We start from the raw sequence: 21186 nt of genomic DNA, 5'->3' as shown, positions 1-21186 counted from the left end.
CATCCAGGGACACCTGGGAAGTGCTGTGAAAGCATTGTTCTTAACTTCTAAGGTTTTATTGAGTTTTTGGGCAGATTCAGACTATTTTTTAAATACGCCGGCCGCCCATTTAATAAGTGGGTAGACATCTGATAAATAAGGCAACAGATCAGCCAGCGTTTTCTCTCTCTCTTTTTCTGGCAGAACAACGAAAAACAAATTTGAAAAAATAAATTGAAAAAAAAAAAAAAAAAAAAACAGCCGCGATCTCTATGCGAGCAACTATTCGTGCCCGTGGCTAGGAGCTATAAAAGTATCACATGCCCTCACTCAGAGGGAAGGATCACTTTTTGCAAGAAGGAGATGCTGCTGCAGAGTTCACCTGCAAAGAAGACATTTGCCAATGATGCCCATGACTGTCCCAAGTGTACCCGATGTCGCCAAGACCCAGTGCGCGAGTTCCCTCGCGAAGAAGTGCCTACGGAGCGTGTTTCCATTGCGACAAGCTGCTGTTTTTCTCTGTTTTCAGTCCATAAACGTCGTAGACGGGGCTGATTTACGAGAAGGAACCCGAGAACACACCTCTTTTGTGTGTAGGATTGGAAGAGAGGATTTTCTATGTAGAGATCTCTTCCGGGGAATTGCTTTTTGAGAACCGAGTTGCGTTTCGAGCGTCGAGACTTTGAAGGTAACGATTTTCATGTTATGATCTCTGAGTATTTGATTGCAGGTGTACTTCCTCTTCGTGAGGGAGTAGGAGCAGAGGAAGGCATGAGCCTCTGCACGAGAAAAGCGCTCTGAGGAACTAGAGCCAGATCAGCCCAAGGGTTTCGTACCCGTGTTTGGGAAGTAGATCCACGGATCGGAGAGAGAGTCTCTCAAGTTGTGATCCAACAGTTGGGATTCCCAAGTAAGGACTTCGTGTCCGAGAAAGCAGAGTTGTTCTGCGGGAAGAGGACTCTGGAAACAAAGTCGGAAAAGAGAGTTGCAGGGATGTCATGCCCTGAGTCTGGAAGGTGAGATCCAAAGGCGAGAACCTTGGTTCTCAAGGATTTCGAATAAGGAACGGAAGTTCCTTGGAATAGGTTTTTGCCCTAGGAATCGCAAGCCGAGTCTTCCGAGAACCATCAAGTCTTATTCTAGAACGAACGTGGTAATATGTTCGGTTCAAGTGCTTGTATAGACTTATCCTCAGTAATAAAGATACTATTCAGGAAGGGACCAGCCCATCTTTTGGTCCCTAGTACTGTGTCGATCTTCTCACTCTCTATCTCTATCTCTATCTACTTCTCTCTATATCCTTGGGCTTCAATAATAAGTGATAAAATCTATTTATCCGAATGTATTTTATATGCGCTCTCATTTGTGACAAGATCCATACGCTTTGCAGCTCGAGGTGGAATTCATATGCCTCTCCTTTACACGAGGCAGCGTACATGGTGAATCCAGAGTTCCAAGGTGCAGGGCAAGAGACAGATAGAGAAGTCATGACCCAATTTACAGAGATCTTAAACAAGTTGGTTCTAGACGAAGATAGGCGACGCATTGTCAGAGATCAGTTGAGACAATATAGAGAGATACATGAGTCGTTTGGCCTAGATGCTCAGATTGATCGCAAGAAGATAGGTTCAGTGCTATGGTGGGAGGACTATGGCTATGATAGCCTTGAGCTTTAGAGATTGGCGATCCGTATTCTTAGCCAGTCAGTTAGTACCTCATGCTTGGAGCAATTGTGGAGTACCTTTAGCCACATTGCTTCCAAGAAGAGGAATCGACTTGGAGTGGAGAAGGCAAATGATCTTGTCTTTGTCAACGCAAATTTGAAAATGCTTTACAAGAGTACAGGCAAACAAACAGATCCTTTTACACAATGGAAGATGGAGCAAGAGGCTCCTCAGAGGTAGGTGGAGATGCACAGCCACCGACACCACGTACTTCATCCATAGCTGAGATTGAGCCGGACCTAGAGCTCGATGATGAGGAATGGGAGGATGTGCATGATTTACAGCTGGCTACTACAAATTGGGAGGCCTCTCAGGCTAGTGGCTCTTGAGTCTTGAGTCTTGAGGCTCGAGATTTGGGACTTTAGGACTTCCATTATCTTTACCTTTTTGTATGGCCGCTTGAGCTTTGCCCTTTTTGATATTTGTAGCTGCTAGCATCTTTATGGTATTTGTTACCTTCAGTCTTTTGGTATGGTTTTGCCCCCTTGCAGTCTCGACTCTCATTGTGGTATATGTCACCTTTGGTTTTCTTGTAGCGCCTTGGCAGACCTTGTTAGCCAAAATTAAGCGAAAAGTGTTATCTCTGACTTCTACTCTTGTAATTATTTGAGAGCTCTAATCTGTAATTACATGTGTTATTGTATATGGGCATTGTGTTTGTTCAATGTTGTGTATGTACCATCATCCATGGCCACAGCGTCACACATCCCAATCAAGTCATAATAAAGTTGAATGGTCTTCGAATCGTGTTTTTTGTGGATATTAGAGTCGAAGGACTCTAGTACTACTTGTATTCAAACACACAACGCTAAAAATAGCATTTTTTAAGTGTTTTTTTAGCCTCCCGTTCCGGTTCCAAACCCCTTTTTCGTTCCCTCGTTCAACAAGGAGGCCCGTTGCTATTCTCGTTCCGCGTTCCGGATAACTATGAGTCAAAGTATCTAGGTTTCTATAGTTTTGCTACTAAATATGTGTCCTAGGTCATATTTAATGAGTTTACATATTTATAGACATTTTTAGACCATTATCATGATCGTGGGATCTTTGAGTAGGTAGGGTAATTCTGACAATTGTCTATACATGCAACTCTCCCTATACTTTTTGGCATATTTTTCAATTAAAGTTCGAACGTTTAGACATACACTCTCTCTCTAGAGTTTTCCTCTTGCTAGCGTTTTGTCTATGTGTCTCTCTCTAGCGTTTTTATTCTCCACGAGCTCTCTCTCTCTCTCTCTCTCTCTCTCTCTCTCTCTTTTGGTACTAGTTTTTCTTTTTCTTTTTTGGTTTCAAATATCAAAGGTGAGCATCGGCTGTATCGCAACCCTCCACACTATCTCGCACGGACAACTTGAAATGAGATCTACGGTTGCGGTGATTCGGACCGTAAGATGCACATTTGTAAATTCGGGACATTTGGTAAATTCGGGGAGAAAAGTAAATTCAGGTAGGCTTGAAAATTCAGGGCAGTCCACACCCCACATCTTGAACTCGCGACCTCCCCACTACAAGTCATGTGCACTAACCACTAGGTCCGTATGCGCTCGTTGAAATATAGGAGATTCGAATATCTCATATTGTAAATGTGGGCCGATTAGTAAATTCGGGGTAAATTTGTAAATTCGGACACACTAGTAAATTCGGGGCGATTGTCAAATCTGACGGTCCATGGTTGGCATGCCCCGCGTTTTCCTCCTCCACCATTGATCCCATTTGACCATGTCCGTGTGATATAGTGATGAGGCATCGCAACCTTGCCTTGCCACGCCCCTATCTTCCCTCAACCACGTGAGTGAAGGTCTCTCGCGAGACGTCACGTTTAAGAGAACACGAGCTCATTCAACAGAAAATGGGGGACCGCCATGCAAAACCTTAGGCAGGAGAGGCCACCTGAGAACAAACGCGCCATTTGTGTCCTTCCTCCCTCTCCCTCTCTCTCTCTCTCTCTCAAGTGGCATCTGCGCGCCGCTCCCCTCTCCCTCGCTCCCTTCCCCCCCCCTCCCTCGTCTCTCTTAATCCACGTACACCAGTAGTTCCCACCTGTGGTGAAGGCGATGACAGAAAACTGATGAGCTCGTCCAGCTCCGCCGCCATCAGATCTCCTCGAGTGGACGCCTTTAAAACGTTTTCGTTCCTTCGACGTTAATACTCGAAGTGTATTTTCACCGGCTGAAATTGTAAAATCCGGCTAGATTTTGAGCTTGCTTTTAGAAAACCTGGAAATTTACAGAAGTTTTAGGGTACGGGGGCCATTATAATGGGATGGCCCCCTTTTCAAAGACGGATGAGTCTCCAAAAATAAAATGATAAAGCTCCAATTGTAGGAGCCCCTAGTCGCTATATGGCACGGTTGGAGGCCAAAGGGGATCGAGGGTTGGGGGAGTAGGGGGGATGAGAGCCGTCCAATGGGGGGGGCCTCGGTTCAGGGGATGGCGGCGCAATTATTGAAGGGGAGAGCGTGAGCATTCAATGCTAATTTGGTGTGCAATTTGGTGAACTAGGCCTCGTCTTGCTGCGCCCGCTTTCGGTATTCCCCTACGTTCTCCTGCGTTAGGTCAGGCCCTGTGCGAGCCCATGGTTTCTCCTGCATCGAGCAAGGCGTAGCCTAGTGCTTCATGCGTTGCAGGCATCGTTTGCTGCCTTACTCTTGCCCTGCATTATTAGCCTTTCTTATGCTTATTACCTTATTGAAGCTCTGCGGCTTACAGCAGTATCATACGCTCAGCACCCGTGAAGCAAAGATACCATAGCTCTTTACAACAGCCTAATACCCTAGCATACAGAGGCTCATGCTTTGTGTGTCTTATACCCTCAGCTCTGTGCCTTATACCCATTTGTGTGCCTTATAGCAGTGAGGCTTTGAAATTGCAATGGACTAAGCTTTAGGAGGAGGAGCATTCAATTAAGTGTCTGCTTCACGAGCTCACAAACAACAATCACGGGGGATGGAGGATGCGAGGCCGCTCTACATCGAAATTGTGTGTGACAAAGGGAGAAAAAATCGTCAATGCATTGCAATGGAAGAGTGCCGAGCTAACAAAATATGTTACGAGAAGAGGGTCGACGTGATGGAGTATCTTCGAGATGATCATGGCACCGAGTGTGATATCCCGCTACGCAAGGGTGGTCGACCTCGAGGCATGATGAATCGGACTTCGTCAAGGGCAAACACATACAAGAAGCAATAAAAGGTGCGGTTCAAGGATGCGGCCTATAAGTTCGAGAGAAACAAATCAAAGTTTCTACACGGGAGGAAGAAGTCCTTGCTTCGAAAATGGAATGCTTTCGATGAGAGTGAGAAGCTAGCAAAGGGACTGAAAGAAGCTTTTGTAGAAAGAGAAATGGCCAATGCATTAGGGGACTACATGAGCACGAAGAGATGCACGCATGGCGGGTATACAAAAACGGATTGATGGTGGCTTCAAAATGAATGTAAGCATATATATCGCAACCATCACATTTTATTTTTATAAGGATTAAGGTTTTTTTTGCTTTTTGCTCTCGACTCTTTTTAGAAGCGTAACCCCAGTGGAAAAATACATAAAGAAGAGGAAAACGTAGAGGACAAAAAAGTAGAGGAGAAAGTTGATATTGAACAAGCATGTACTTTGATATGTCGCATGTAGTGTCGTTATTTAAATGACTAATTGGTATGATGCAGATTTTGAATTTGGTGTTAAATGAGTTGCATGTCTTGTAGCCAAATCTCACATTGGATGATGGTCATGGTCCTTTGCTTGCACCCGTGAAGCAAGGAAAAAAAAGAAACTTACCGTTAGGTGCTTCCTTGCTTGAAAATTCGTTGTCCATTCAAAGAGAAAAACGGGTAAAACTTTGTTCATGTAGAAATATAAATCATGCATATAGTAGATAATGTTACTTAGCTTCTCTTGATCTTGTCAATATACTTCAGATTCGGGTGACCATTGGTTTGTCAAAGCAATGATTAGTGACTCTCCTCTTTGCAAAGGCGACATGCCACTTTCTTTGGTGATAAGCAACGGGGGAATTAACTTGGAAGCAAGTAGTAGTAATGGCAACGAGTCCATACAAGCAAAGTGAATATTACCATCCTCTAAAGATTTAGCATTCTCTATCATTTGTTAATGTATGAATTTGCTTTGACATATAGTTTTGAAAGTGGATCACCAATTCACTTTAGATCTCATCGATCTAATATAATTTCAGAAGTGGACATGAAAATGCTTGAAGATATTTCCCATGCCAAAGCTTCCACAAAAACAATGAACTTGTTTATGATGTAAGTATAGCTTAAAGCTCATTTTTATGCTTTCAGAAATATGTCGTATATTATGTAAGTTTTCAACGCAATGTCTTTGTTTTTTATGGTGATAGTTGGATAGAAAACACATTGCCTAAAGAGATTTTAGACAAAGTTTGGTTCATGGATAGTTTATGGTATGACTATGTTACACTACGTCACCATGAAGACATTGGAGTTATCAAGAATTACTTGCAAGGTTTAGATATGTCTCAACATTGGTTCCTTTCTCTACCAATAGTTAGTAGGTATGCTTTATTCATTTTTTTTAAGCTTGAAAGTAATGTGATGTACCTTTGGTTGTCATGCTTAATTTGTTGCATATTTATGTCTTGTTTAAGGAACCATTGGGTCCTTTATGTCATCTTCAACAATCACTTCAAAAAGCTTGACAAATTTCCATGGGATTCACATGCTATCATGTACTTCAATTCATTGCCGGATTCTAATGGCACAACCTATCTTGCTAGTGTTTATAGGTATGTATGTGGTAAGGAATATAGAGGTTATTGGGTGAGAGTTGGATCTAAGAGCTTTTCCTTGTAGGGTTCTTGAGATTCTATCTCACAATTGTTCGAACGAGGGTTTGAAAGAGTTCATGGCAAAACCAAGAAAAGGACTTTCACCACTAGAAATACTTGAGGTGTGTCAATGGCTCAAGTGTTGTACGCATGTGTTGTCATGTTGATAAGATCAATTTATATGATTTTTCACTATTGAAAATTGATGCATGTATTTAGGTTCCTCGTCAACCAAAATGCCATGATTGTGGGTTTATGTTATGGCTTATATGAAGCATCTTATTGTTGGGGCCTTTGGCAAACGTTCAAAGAGCTGGGGATGTAAATGTTTTTCATTGAAAAAACACTTAACTTTATGTGATGGTCTATCTTTAGTGATTTGCATGGTTCACTAACTCTCTATGTTTGATGTACAGCTCACAAAGACTTGGTTCAAGCACCAATCCGTTCAAAGGCTAAAAGAGGAGCTTATAGCATGGAGCAAAAAGTCTGTAGGACTTGATGGAGTGCAAGGATGATGTGTTTTGGACACTCGAGGCTAGGATATCTATGTAGCATCTCTTTTTTATCTCATGCGTTGAAAATCGCTTTATTATATGTAAAACTTTTGTGATGTAACTTTTGAGATCTTATGAGAGCATAGTGCACCATATGCTAATGTCTTTTATGTCACATGATGGAGTTATGATGTAAATTTTTTGTTCTTTACGCAATATAATCCATCTTGGTTCCTCCAATATGTCTATCTGTGCATCTTCTCTTGCTATTGAGGGCCTACCTTTTGTACATATTAAGAGGGATATATATCAAGGTTGATTCCAAATTCCCAAAGAGTGATCTAAGTTATCTCCAATATGTCGTTCAATTTGTCTATTTCATGTGTGGTAAGAAATGATTTGTTAAGATGTGAGAAATGATGTGTTATGATGTAAGAAATGATGTGTTAAGATCGATTCTAATTCTCTAAGAGTGACCAAGGTAGGTGCACTTGTTGCCAAAACCTTCCGAGTGAAGATTGTGCTAGTGCAATAATTGTTGGTGAGAAAAGCAAGAAAAGGGGTGATCAACACAAAATGATAGACCAATTATTTTAGGGGTAAAAGGCCCAAATGGTAACGAGGAATTGCTATAAAATATAAGGAAGTGAGTCTTGAACTAAGGTAACGCAAATTACATGACAACGAAGCCTCCATTTGTGATACAAACTAAGCATAAGGGGTGACCCAGGGGTAACTAAAGGTGAACTGAGGGTGCACAAAGGGTGAACTAGGGAGGAAATCTGGGTGAACTAGGGGTGACCTAAGGATGAACTAGGGACCAAATCTAATTGCAGTATGGGTGAACTAGGTGTGAACTAGAGGTGAACTAGGGGTGAACTAGGGAGGAAATCTGAGAATGATTCCCGAGAGCATGGTTTTGGGACTTGTAGTGGTGAACTAAGGGTGAACTAGGGGTAGAACTAGGGGTGAACTAGGGACCTAGACTGAGAATGGTTCCCAACGGGTGAACTAGGGGCCAAATCTGAGAAAGATTCCCGAGATCATGGTTTAGGCCTTTCAGTGGTAAACTAAGGGTGAACTAGGGATAAACTAGGGACCTAATCTGAGAATGATTCCCGAGAGCATGAGGTTTGGCCCTACAGTGGTGAACTAAAGGTGAACTAGGGATGAGCATTAGTTTTGGCCTAACAATGGTGAACTAAGAGTGAACTAGGGGTGATCTGAGGGTGAACTAAAAGTGAACTAAGGGTGAACTGGGGGTGAAAATGGGTTATGGCCTACAGTGGTGACCCAAAAGTGAACTTAGGGTGAACTGGTAGTGAACTAAGGGTGAACTCGGGGTGAACCAGGGGTTGATTTGTTGTGAGCACCGCAAAATTTCCTAGAGCATACCATATTGAAAACCAAATGTAAATTCATATATTGAGTGCAAGAGTATCAAGACAAGTGTAACTAGAAGCAAAATAGACATAAACCTTGTTTAAACCAAATATACATGACCAAAATGGATCCATCATACGAGCACAAGCCTCCATTGGGATGCAAACACATTAGGAGAACTTCACCATTGTCTTGATCCATTGTGAAGTCTCTCTCATCTGTTTGGGTTTCTCTCGATGTACAAGAAATAATCTTGCATACTACATTTGTTGGGATATCATATATTCTCACATGTTTATCTATTAGGTAGGTTTCTCCATCCGGAAGGGTATGTTGTGACAATAAAGGCAATAATGCATGGCAAGTGGAACATGTAATGGTAACCCTAGGGTCAACCATGAATGTTTTGGTGCAACAATGTGGACACCAAATTTGTGGTGTCTCATGGAATCGAACTTGAGACCTGCCACGTTGATGTTTCCTTCGCAATATACCAGTTACGTGAGCTCACTTTGTTGGTTGGGATGTCCCTGCTTCATAAACCTCTATATTTGGCTCCACTTCTTGTGGACTCTTCCCTTGACCAAGTCTTGTTTGAGTCACATGTGCTTGTATTTGCCGTATACTTCCTCTCATAGGCATCTCAATCGCCTTCGGTGACGAGGTCTTTAGTAAGGTATCCTCGCAAATGTTGAGTTCACGTAACAAGACTGCTTTTTGAGCCGGATCATTGTCCTTCAAGCCTTCTTCAATCCTTGTAAGTATGCTTCTGACCTTGCTTACACATTTCAAGACCTCATTAACATCAGCCCCATCCTCAATTGAGTTGTCCATGAAATATTCATTGATATCTTCTATGTTCTGGAGATCTTTATCACAGCATGCTCATTATCCACAATTGGAATGAAGGGATGCAAGTGTGGAAAGTACTTCTTTATGATTAAGTGAAGTGCATATAGGTGTTTACACCCGCTTGCCCAATTTGGGCAATCACAGTAGTTGCATTGCATGCTCACATGATGCCAGTGGCTTGGATTAGAAATACTTCAAATCTTGAATAATAGTGTCATCTCATTCACAATTTCCAAGGTAGAAGGATTGCCCTCGTACAGTTGTAGTATTTTAATCACGTAGTGTGTTGCTTTGAAGAGCCCCGGATGTTGTAGCAGCCCGAGTCAACTAGAGTAACAATACCAAATCAAGTTTAAGATCCCTCTTTCATAACAAAGAGAGAAATGAATCCATGAGGGCTTGTCTTACCTATTTCTTGTTTTTGTTTGAAGAACTCCAATAAAGTACCACCCATTCTAGTGCCAATTGTTGAATCACCCACAATAGCATGCAAGAGATCCACAATAGATCTATTGATCCACACATCTAATAAGGTATACTTATGTATTGCCATAGTCTCTCCACTAAGTTGGTAGTGTCAACATTTCCATAGTTGAATAAACAACCAAACTTGGGCCATCTTCTGTGCCATGGGTAGTCACGTCCACACCAACCATTTGTCACATACCTCTGTACATTAACATGATCTGCATAGTGTTGAAGAAGTGCTTGGTAGTGATTCTCAAATTCTACCTCGTCGAAGGCATGCATAAGTGTTGTCATTGATGAATAAAGATGATCTTGGAGCTCGTTGGGTACCTACATATAAAAGAACTATTGGTTATGAAGGTGCACGGAGACCCACACATTCATTGCATTCACAAAGAAGAGTCTACAAACCTTTGGAAGAAGATTTTCCACCCATGCTTTCTTTGTGTGGAACCAACACACAATAATGTGGCAAAAACGTTGCTCTCAGGGTCCCGTTTCATAAGAATGCCAACAACATTTGTCTCCATTGATGACCTTTGAGAATGCGTCAAGCTCTAAAGCAGATTTGTCAATGACAAGGGTGGTAGGTCTAACATTCCCCATTCTAGATAGGATTGTAGATAATGTTATCTCTAGTGCTATCCTCTCATGGTATGAGCCTGGGTCATTAGAGCACATCATAAACCAAATTGGAATACCCAGACCATGTTGGTTTGGCAAGACAGTGGCATATAGTGTTAGCCCATATGCATTCATCTTAAAAGTTATGTCAATAGCCCATGAGTTATGCCGAGAGAATCACATAGCCAACATCCATTGGGATAAGAATAAAGGGATTTTCACTGTCATTTGTTGCATGAGGATTGTAAGGTTGGTAGTAGCACACCTGCATGTTTTCACAAAAAAAACTTCAATAGGCACTATGCTCAAACAACTTTTGGTCACTACAACTCTCCCAAATGAATCAAAATATTATGGATACCTTTCCCTGCTTCTTTAGCATTGTAGCCTCGGTCAACATACATGTCCAATCATCCCTAGAAAGTTTTCCTTGGAGCACAAAATGAGAAGTATACCTAAAATGCATTAGTTTCACCACGAGAAATTACAATGTGTACTTGAGTCAAAGAGATAGCCCAGTAAATACCTTGATTTCGTATTTGAAATGACATCATTGAAACTTCCCTTTGTATCATAAAGAATCTGAAAGTCACTTGATCAACGCAAGAAGACCGTTCATAATGTAATTGCTCTTTTGATAAGGACATCTTTGCAACACTTCATGCATTGCCAACATCAAATAGATCTTCCATAAAGAACACTCAGTCACATTTGGATGGATAGGTAAGTGGTATAAATCCTCACGGTTGCCATGGGTATGTCCTTCATGAAGAGGAAAAAACAAAATGGAGGCCTTTTTGTTACCATCAAGATATTCTACTTTGACTTTAAAAGGGCATCCACACTTCTTTGTTTTTCTAAGCCTCTTTTTGGTACCTTTATTCTGGGGTTGTCCACCTCTATGACAAATGTAATCGACACTGGTTTTAGAGATACCATGGCTCTTACTGGAACGGACCATAACAAGCCTCACTTTATGCTCAACCATAATATCCACCAAAGCTGCTTTTACTTCTGATACATCTACACTTTTGTGATGCGGAAGACACACATATGTATGCTTTCTTTTGGCACTACTACATGCCTCTAAGTATTCCTTCCATCTCTTACACTCACAAGCACTGAGAAGGTCCTTCACATAGTCAAGTGGAATCCTATGTCTTCTAATGTCCACACACCACTCTAGCTTGATCGTTTTAACGATATCTTCTATCCCCAAGTGATTTTGTTCATGTCCCTTTGTGTGGCAACCTTGGACAATGTTCCCCCATTCTTCGAGATAAGATATCTTGAGCTTTGAAGATGATGAGGGTAAACAAAGATAACTCATGCCATCTTCAGGTTGTCCCAAGCACAAACCTTCCTTCATTTTTCTCCATCTACCCAAATCTAGCACCCCTCTAGTATCACAAGCTTTAAGGGCTTCCAAGGTGATTAGAGTGTCATCCCTAATCACATTCTTCATCAACTCATAAGTACTCCTTTCAAAAGAATAGAAAATAGGAGAAACATATGCTAGTGGATGGAAGGAAGGTAACCTTGTTTGTGTCCTCCGCGATATGACTTCATCACCTTCAAAGGAGCTCGGAGAGTCACTAGCTTGATCACATGTGTTGCTACTGCTTGAGTCACTCTCCCATTCTAGGTCCGATATGATCTCGTTGCCTGCATGGTCTTCAAGTGATTCCTTATTGAAGGAAGCTGAGTTTAGTTTACTTCTAGTTCACTCTTAGTTCATCCTTACTTCACCCCTATGAACCCACATTCACAGGCCACCCCAAGTTCAACACTAGTTTACCCTTAGTTCACCCCTAGTTCACTATGGTAAAGTCAAAAACCCTTAGTTTACCTCTAGTTCACCCTAGTTTACTGTTAGTTCACTAATTTCAAAGCTTTCTCTCCTCACTATACGTGCACATTAGAGTCCCCCTATGTGAAGGTTTGGCTTTTTAAAATGTGCCTTCTCAAAGTAATAATGACTGGCCCTTAACTGTCCTTGGATTATGTGCAAATCTACTTTTCAGGCCTAGTTTATCCCAAGTTCACCTCCAATCATTGATCAAGAATATTCCTAAAAAGACGTGCAATTCGATTTCCCACCCCAATTTACCCCTAGTTCACAATATCCTAGTTCACGCGTAGTTCATCCCTAGTTCACCGATTCGCCGGACGGCTAGGATTGCATTGCAATTCCCTCTTCCCTTTCCCACCATAGATCCCCCTGGCTGGAGCCATGCCATATAGTGACAAGGGTAGGAGCCAGCACGGCTATGAGGAAGTCCGTGAAGTTCTTATTGGCCACAACCAACGTTCAATCCTTAGTGGCCCTGTCCTTGAATACCCCTCTTGTCGTCTCACTACTAGCCCCCATTTCTTTTACACAGGATTTTATCGAATCGTGGCGTACTCTCTGTCAGAGACTCCATTGCATCCAATGCTTTTGCTGCAAATTTCCCTTCACCCCAGTTGCATTTTTTGTCACCCAAATCATGAAAGCGAGCAGCAAGCAAAAACGCACCCGGAGCGAGCTTAGATGTCTTTAATCTGGGGGTTTTACCCTAGTGTGATTGCGGGCAACAACTTCAAATTTTGACCTTAAGGCCTATTTTCACTAGTTAGGGAAAATGTATTTTTCTAGCCCTGTTTACAAAAAAAAAAATGCTTTCTAAAACAAGCTTCATATATTTGACTTTCCATTTGAAGCTGTGGTTTTTGGCTGACATGGGCAAGGCTTTACATTTTAAACCAAAACCGGTTCATCTAGAGGCACCTTGTGATTGGGGCTCCAAATTTACAAAATATTTTAAAAGTCATTATTTATAGATATTGATAAATATAGATTATTGGGTTTCTATTGTGGACTTGTGGTTAATAAGCACATCTCTTTCTCTCTCTCTCTCTCTCTCTCTCTCTCTCATATGAGAAGTCCTCCCGAGAATAGAATAACATTCTCACTTTGTTTGGTCGATTAGGTCTCCCCAATCTCAAAAAATTAACAATTCTTTCAAAACATATTAAGTGCATAAGTGAAGGGTGAGTTTAGGAAATGAAAAGACAGATGAAGGTGGAAAATCAAAAGATAGATAAAGGTGAAAAGTCAATAGACGGATGAAGGTGGAAAGCCAAAAGACCTTTTGTGTCCATATAAGAGGTGTTTCTCTTCTCTTCTATTTTCGCTTTAGCGTTTTCTTCTCTTTAAATTGCTCTCTCTCTCTCTCTCTCTCTCTCTCTCTCTCTCTCTCGCAATGTTGTATTTATCCTTCCTAGCTAATCCTATTGCAAATCTACGTGCTTCGACATTGCCCATTGCTATGTGCTATAGACAAACATATCGTTTTTGTTGTTGTTGAGAGAATCTTTGAATCAGGAAAAAAAATAGGAATACCTTTTAATTTTTTTGAAGCCTTTAGTAATACCTTTTAATTTTAGTAATCACTTTGTTTGGTCGATAAAGGGGTCCTTTCAATATAAGGGCTTCAAATGTGTATGTTTGCCTTCTTAAAGTATTGATTAACGTGCAAGGACTAACTAATGTACCAAAAATATACTATAGTACTAAAAAAAAATGAGAGCAAGTGTTATGGGTGTGCCCGGGACACTCAAGGTGACAACTTCACCAAGAGGTCAAGGGTCCGCAACTTAGAGCACGCAAGCTGGGAGGCTCGTGTCTAGTCGACCTGAGTCCCCTTTGGCGGCTCATAATGGGCTCGTCCAAAAAACGGCCCGAGATCACGTATAGCTTGATGCACACAAGGGCCGTCTTGGCACCGCACGTTTGAAGTTTAGATTGAGTGCGGAAGTGTCATTACGATCATGTTGAGTGAACAAGGCTATTTTGGGCCTTGAGCACATGTTTAAAAGGTCCCTCTGGAACTCTCTCAGGCCAATTTGGGCAAACTTGAAAAATCTCCGAAAATGGCTCGACCGCTTCGGACCAGGCAGGGCCGAATTTGCCGACATTCGTCGGTCGCGAACGAGGAGCACCTCAAACGCGCGTTCATGCATGTGCATGGATGATCTTGAAGAGGAAGTCGAGATCTCCGCGTGGAGTATCTAAATGTCCAAAACAGACAACCCGTCCGCGTGTAGCACCGAGCCGATACTCGTCGATGAGACCCTGTGACGAAGAGCCAACGACCCCTCAAGCAAAGATACCTTTATCTAGGCTCCAACAGGAGCCCATCCAAGGTAAAGACAACAGATATGCCTACATCCGGCTCACACAGGGGCCATTACAGGTACAAAAGGTGTGTGGTGAAACCACATCGGGCTCAAGAGAGGAGTCCCCCAACTACATCCTTTTCTTGAACCGCACATAACCCTTTATCAGGATCGCAGCGGATCCAAGCAAGGGAAAATAGGAAGACCCAAGATGAGTGATTCTCAGGTTTGTTTGCGGTGGCCAACGAAGACAGGTTTGCGAAGAACAAGTCAAAGTTCTTCAAGAGCAGAACATACAAATGTGAGCACTCAGGATCAATTCAAGACAAGCTTTAAGCAGGCTAGCAAAGACAGAAGCGGATCGGCCATCTTCTTCTCCACGAGTTACCTACGTCAAGTCTTTCCCTCAAGTTTGCAAGACTGAGATCCGAACATTCAGGTTCAATCGAGTCCTGAAGTATGCCAAAGCTTCAAGGGATCAATGGGATTGGCTCTCGGGCAATCTCAGGAAAACCTTGGTTTGTAGCTGCTTGCTTACAAAACTCTAAAACAATTATTCTTAGGATTTGAAAGCATTAAAGCACTGCATTATATTTTCAAAGTGTAGGCATGATAAAACCAAAATGTAAGAGTGAACTATATGTTGATGGATTTTCACCTCTTCAAAACCAGGCTTTTTTTTCAACCAATAAAGTATTAAATGATTACTAAAATACACTGCATAAAAATGATTTAAGCTTTCCACGTGATATGTAGCAATCGAAGTTATATTGCTAAAATATGGATTTGATAGCGTAGTAAACAATCTATAATGTTATGTAATGGTCATCTCAATTCCATAAGTATGAAGCCATTTCAATAAATGCACATGTCTTGATATGGATATCAAGATATTATGAAGTTATAGATTAACAAGGTGAAAGATCATGGAGGCCTGCAGAGCAGGACAAATGAATGGGGAGTGGCAATGTTAAGGGTGGTCACAAGGTAGCATAATGTATGTTGCGGAGTGATCAGACCAATACATGAAGTTGGATCTTGATTTATAGTTGGAGATTGTTGAGCTAGCCTAAATATGGTCTAAAGAAGATCCATAGATAATTGTAACATCTGTTATCAATTGTCTAATATTATATTTGTTTAGGAAAGAGGAAAGGTGGTTGTAGTAAGTATTAGGAACTTTAATGTCAATGTTGAAGTCACCCAAGATAATGATTGGAATTTCTGTAGCGTGTTGTTCAAGCAACAATTTTAATGCATCTATTAAATTTGGTAGTAGTGTTGAAGGTGAATTGTAAAGGGAAACTATTTTGATGATTTTGCTGTTTGTGAACTTGATCGTTGTATGCAACATCTCAATTCCTGGACGACAGATATTCCCATGGTCAAAGTGGATAAGTTTTTCTTGGTGGAGAATGGAGACACTTACTTTTGCATTAAATTGGTGTTGTAGAAAGCATGGTATTGCATAAGGTATTGCTTTTGTTAGTCTTGTCTCTTGCAAACAAAGTACATGTGATGTCATTAGCATGGAACTTGTTGTAATCTTTCTTATGTGTTTATTGAAAGACACAGCATTTAGAGATTGAATGATGATATGTGTGTTTGAGTAAGGTTGTAATGACTTTTGGGTGGAGATCCATTTAGCTTCCACTTTTAGGCGATGCAATTCTTCTAGTACAGTCTAGTACCTAATCTTTTGAGCAGGTATAGATTAGTTGGGTCTTGAACACATGATAATGTTGTGTATGTAAGACCATGTGTTCTTATGTTTTCAGGATTGAAGGACAGTATTTGCAACGTAAGACCCTGGGAATGATGAATTGTTCGAGCACTAGCTGCTTGCAATGGGGATTGAGATCTCGAGATGACGTTTAAGTAGTTTTTCCCAACTTGTAATTCACAAACGACACGTTCTATTGGAGTCCATTCTTTGTTAATGGTTGTATTTCTTTCCAATGATAGGGTTAGAGAAATGAACATAGATTATTGTTTTTTTGCTTGTTTTTGTACTCCCCTTCTGCTCCATTAACCAATCCATCAAGAATATCCAAGTTTCCTGCAGATAGATCGACAACAATGCCTGTTTTTAGGCTCAGTGTGGAATGAAATCCTCCAGCCAATTTGGGATCTGAAGGAATGCTAATTGTTTTGTTGCATGGGTTATTTCTTTTATCAATAGCGATGAAAGTTTGGGGTGTTCCCTCCATTTGATAAAAAACATTAAGATTATGAGTGTCCTTTTCTTTGTTGAAGTAAAATAGATGAGAAGCTTAATGGAGAATTAGAACAGGTCTATAGTAATTGTTGTTAAGGTATACAAAATCCTCAAAAGTATGTTGTGCAACTCGAAGTCTATTAAGGATATCTATGAATATTTGATCATTTTGCTGCATTGTTAGTGTAAGTTTGTAGCATTGTAGATGAGTGTGCCAATATGATGGAGAAATTGCTTCTAAAAGTGCATGTTTTTTTGCGAAGATCCAGCTATCCTTAATGGGGCTTGCCTGACACAAATCACCACACAGAATGACATCCAACCCACCGAATGGTTTATTGTGGACGCGCTTGATCGCACGGAAACGAGATTCGGCCACGGAGAACACGCTTGAACCTATCAAAGACACCTCATCAAAAACTATAATTCTTAAGTTTTTATATAGGAGAGAAAGTGCATCCAACTTTTCGACAGTCAAGCTTGTTTGTGTAGAAGTAATTAGAGGTAAGTGAACCGTAGAGTGGATTGTGGTGCCACCAATACTAAAAGTTGCCTTTCCTGTGTATGCCATTAGCAATGTCGTTGGAGATTATGGATTTGGTGGGATTTTATGATTGTAAAATCTTTGTAATCCTTCTACTAACAATAGCAATGTGAATGTTTTTCCTGTTCCCGCACCTCCTGTGAGAAAGAGGTGTATTTGTTTGTTGGGTTGAATTCGTTTTTTCAGCATTTTGTCATCAAATATGTGTCGTTGTTGGTCATTTAATATTTCAATGCCTACATGGAAGTCTTCATTTGTCATAGAGAGGTACTTGAAATATTGCAAGTGGAAAGGGTTTTTAGAGCGCATATTGATGTGTAAGTCATTAAGAATGTCTACGTGTGTACTTATGTACTTGTCCACAAATGTTGTAATAGTATCATTTGTGTCATGATCAGATAAAGGAGCTTGTTCAACCCATAAAAGACCATGATCATGCTGACTGCCACGGCTCTGGAACTCTTTCACGAAGACATAATCAAGAATTTTTCCACATATTGTGCTATTGTTAAGCAGTATTCTTTTCATGGCTGTGAAGCAGTTAATATAGAAGCGAGCTGTTGTTATTGGATATGCTAGTATCAAATGTTTATGGAAGGAGCTATCACTTTCATTGCTATCTTGTTTAAGTGGGACTATTTGTTGTAAGGCATCAACAAGGTTTTTACAACGTTTTTCAGCTGAAGAGAATGTCACAAAGAAAGTTGGTGGCCCTAGTTGTCGAACAAGGTTGCATCCGTACGTACGTATGGATCATATCCGTACCGTACAACTGTACCGTACCATACGATACGTACGGATAGGTAGTGTATACATGTTTTTCTTATAAAAGAAATTTAAGCCCTATTTCAGGCACTGGGGACTTTTAACGCAAAACGTCTTCTACGGCTGATTATTGAGTGCTTCTGGTTAGAACCTGCAGGCATTGTGCAAGGTGCAGTTGACCAGTGAGTGCTCCTCTCTTTGCAGGTGATTAGTAAGATGCCTCGCAAACCCAACCCAGTGTGGGACACGCACACCCACGTGATCCAAATAGTTACTACGCCGGGTTAGCAAGGGTCGGGTACTCGTCAGTGGCAGTGCAAATACTGTGGGGAAAGCAAGACAAGTACTATTACTCGTGTTCTCAAGCATCTTATAGGGATAGGTACTACAAATCATTGCGATGGATGTGAGAAGATTCCACCTCTAATCAAGGAAAACCTAATTTGAGAGCATTTCTCCTCAGCATCGAGTGCACCTTCGAGGGGGTCTTTGATTTCACAGGATGCCTTGCAGGATGCATTACTTGAGGACCTTGGTGACAATATAAGAGATGGAGGGATGGGTTCTGGCTCTCAGACTAGTGTGCCCTCTAGTGTCGACAATAGTAGGAAAAGAGCTCCTACAGCAGGGCATGATGAGGATGACATTGGGGATGTACGGTCTACAGCTCCCACCAATGCACCGAGGCAGACCACGTTGCCTTCACGTGTAAACTCTCAGTCTTGGGTGAAAGAGAGACAAAAGATAGCAGAGATGGAGATTGGTCGCACTCTTGTAGAGTGCAATATTGCATTCAATGTGCTTCGAGCAGATCAATGGAAGAGGATGGTCAGAGCCATTTCTCAGGTTGGCCCCACAGAGTCGTGGACTGGCTTGGATTACAACAAGATGCGTACAAATATGCTAGATGAGCAGAAAGCGATCATTGACAGAGCAGTCACTCCAGTAAAAGCTGGGTGGCAGACTTTTGGGTGTTCTATCATTTCTGAAGGATGGAGTGAATACGTAGATGCCACATCATCAAAATCTAGTCTCATCTTGCCTTGGTACGTACTTTTTGAGAGCCGTGGATGTCGGAAAGGCAGGTGAGAAGATCACTGCAGAGTTCATCTACAAACATATTCGTTAGGACATTCTTGAGGTGGTAAAGGAGAATATAGTGCAGGTAAATTCAATCTCCCCATCTTGCTGCTGGCATCTCTTCTCCTTGTGTTTTTTGTTCTACCTCTACTATTTCAATGTACATTGTTTGGCTACTTGCACGTTGTTATCGACAATGCTAGCAATTGCAAGGCCATGGGTGATATGGTAGAGAGGGATTTCCCTTGCATTGTGTGGACTCCATTTGCCGCCCCATTGCCTAGACTTACTCATGGAGGACATAGGAAAATTGCCATGGATTCAGCCTATTGTGTCTGAGGCAACGAGGGTTAGCACTTTTTTCCGCAAGAAGCACCAAGATCTAGCGATCTTCAGGAGCCACAACGCATTGGATATGGTGCGCCCTCGAAGACCAGGTTTGCATACATGTGCCTTGTTCTGCAAAGATTGTACAGGCTGAGGGACCCACTTTTGCAAACTGTTGTGGATCCAACGTGGTGCCTAATGCGCCATGCAGGACAGGAGCTTACCAAGGCCATTCAGAGGAAGGTTCTAGATGAAGCTTTCTGGACAGAGGTGCATAACTTTGCCGTGGCTCTTCAACCACTCTTTGTTATCTTGCGCCTGACAGATATGGAGGGATCTACCCTTGCTCTAGTATTTCACCTTTTCATGCAGATGAGAGGACACGTTGGGAGTAGCAGAACACTACCTCTAGAGCGGTAAGAATCATTGGTTCATTAGGTTGCTTACCTTGCTTTTTCTGAAATAGAATGCTAGGCAATCTGCCAATCTCAGATTCAATGAATGTTCTTTTTGAACTTGCAGACGGAACGAAATTCTGGCTATTGTAGATAGTCAATGGTAGTATATGCGTCGTCCCATTCATGGGATGGCGGCTATACTCCATCCCTTCTACAAGAAGCCCGAGTTTTTTGGAAACATGGCCTTGCCGATCCTTCATTCGGAGTACCTCAATCTCATGTTTAGCGAGGATGAGCAACTTCATAGATGGTGAGATGTCAAGCTTCATGAACAACTTGGGTCCTACTTTCATGAGGAGTGTTGCAGTGAGACCCGAGGCTACCAAGCTTCCCCTAAGTTGGTGTCAGAACTATGGAAGTTCAGGTTTTCCACAAATTTGCAAGCCAGCTCTACGTATTCTCTCTGAGGTAAAGTTGTAACATGTTTGTGAGTTGTGCCTAAAATGTTGACCTTGTGCACTTTTGTTCTCCAAAGATTTGCACCTTGTGTACATTACTACATTGCCATCATAATTGTTCAGCTGGCGCTTGTGAGAGCAATTGGAGTGCATATTCCTTGGTGCACACGAAGATCAGGAACAAATTGAGCACGACCCAGCTAGAGAAGTTGGTGTACTATCGAGCGAACATGAGGCTAGTGCGCTCTTTCCATGCTTTGGAAAATCCCAAGCAGGTTTGAACTTTGTTCCATGCTTCAGTCCGCTAAAGGCTTGTATATAGACTAGTTTGAACGACTTGAAGTATCTTTAAATCTTTATGGATTTTTATCAATGTTGGTGCAGGTGGATTCTACGGAGGTGAAGATGGTTCCAGACCCTACAGTAGAGGAGATAGATACTCGTATCAGAGACGAGCAGAAGGAGATACTACGAGATCTTCACAGAGAGTTGGAGAGTGTGGATAGGCGAGTCACCAAGTCACGCGCTCGGGCCTTGAGCATCCCTCTCCAGTAGGAGGCTGCAGATCCTGACATCGCACGGAGAGAGAGCATTCGGATTGGGAAGCTTCCAGTACGCAGACCTCGAGTTCGAGTGAACCCGACTGTTCGTCTCCTCCAGACTTCAGAGCAAGGTGATCCACATGAGGATGATGCAAACACACCAGGGGACCCAAGATTTACAGGGCTAGAGTATGATGATGAGGGCAATGTCCTCACAGAGGCAGAGATGTCCTCCTCATCATCTTCATCGTCCTCTGATGATGATGATTGCTTTTGAGTGCAGTGCTGAGTGTGCGGTTTTTAGTGCTTACTAGTTATTGGAGTTAGGACTTCAGACTTCAGTCTTGGATTTATCATTTTCATGAT

General features: G+C 41.8%; 1 protein-coding gene and 2 pseudogenes across 2 annotated transcripts in view; 1 reads left to right on the top strand and 2 right to left on the bottom strand.

The window, feature by feature from the left end:
• The window catches only part of LOC147419107 (ARM repeat superfamily protein), a 114558-nt gene extending 110662 nt beyond the window's left edge, over positions 1 to 3896 (bottom strand). For both annotated transcript variants that reach the window (XM_086505364.1, XM_086505365.1), the window contains exon 1: positions 3741 to 3896. In XM_086505364.1, the coding sequence (XP_086361490.1) occupies positions 3741 to 3794 (54 nt within the window). In that variant the 5' untranslated portion in view covers positions 3795 to 3896. The remainder of the gene's footprint in view (positions 1 to 3740) is intronic.
• Positions 3897 to 4645: 749 nt separating this feature from the next.
• Positions 4646 to 6962, top strand: LOC147419106 (uncharacterized; annotated as a pseudogene).
• Positions 6963 to 8280: 1318 nt separating this feature from the next.
• On the bottom strand, positions 8281 to 17778 carry LOC147419105 (uncharacterized; annotated as a pseudogene).
• Between the last annotated feature and the right edge of the window lie 3408 nt (positions 17779 to 21186).

Source organism: Adiantum capillus-veneris, chromosome 29, assembly GCF_014529385.1.
Source record: "Adiantum capillus-veneris isolate H3 chromosome 29, ASM1452938v2, whole genome shotgun sequence".
Classification (NCBI taxonomy): Eukaryota; Viridiplantae; Streptophyta; class Polypodiopsida; order Polypodiales; family Pteridaceae; genus Adiantum; species Adiantum capillus-veneris.
Note: the sequence above shows the minus strand (reverse complement) of the source record. Positions and strands in the feature narration are given on the sequence as shown.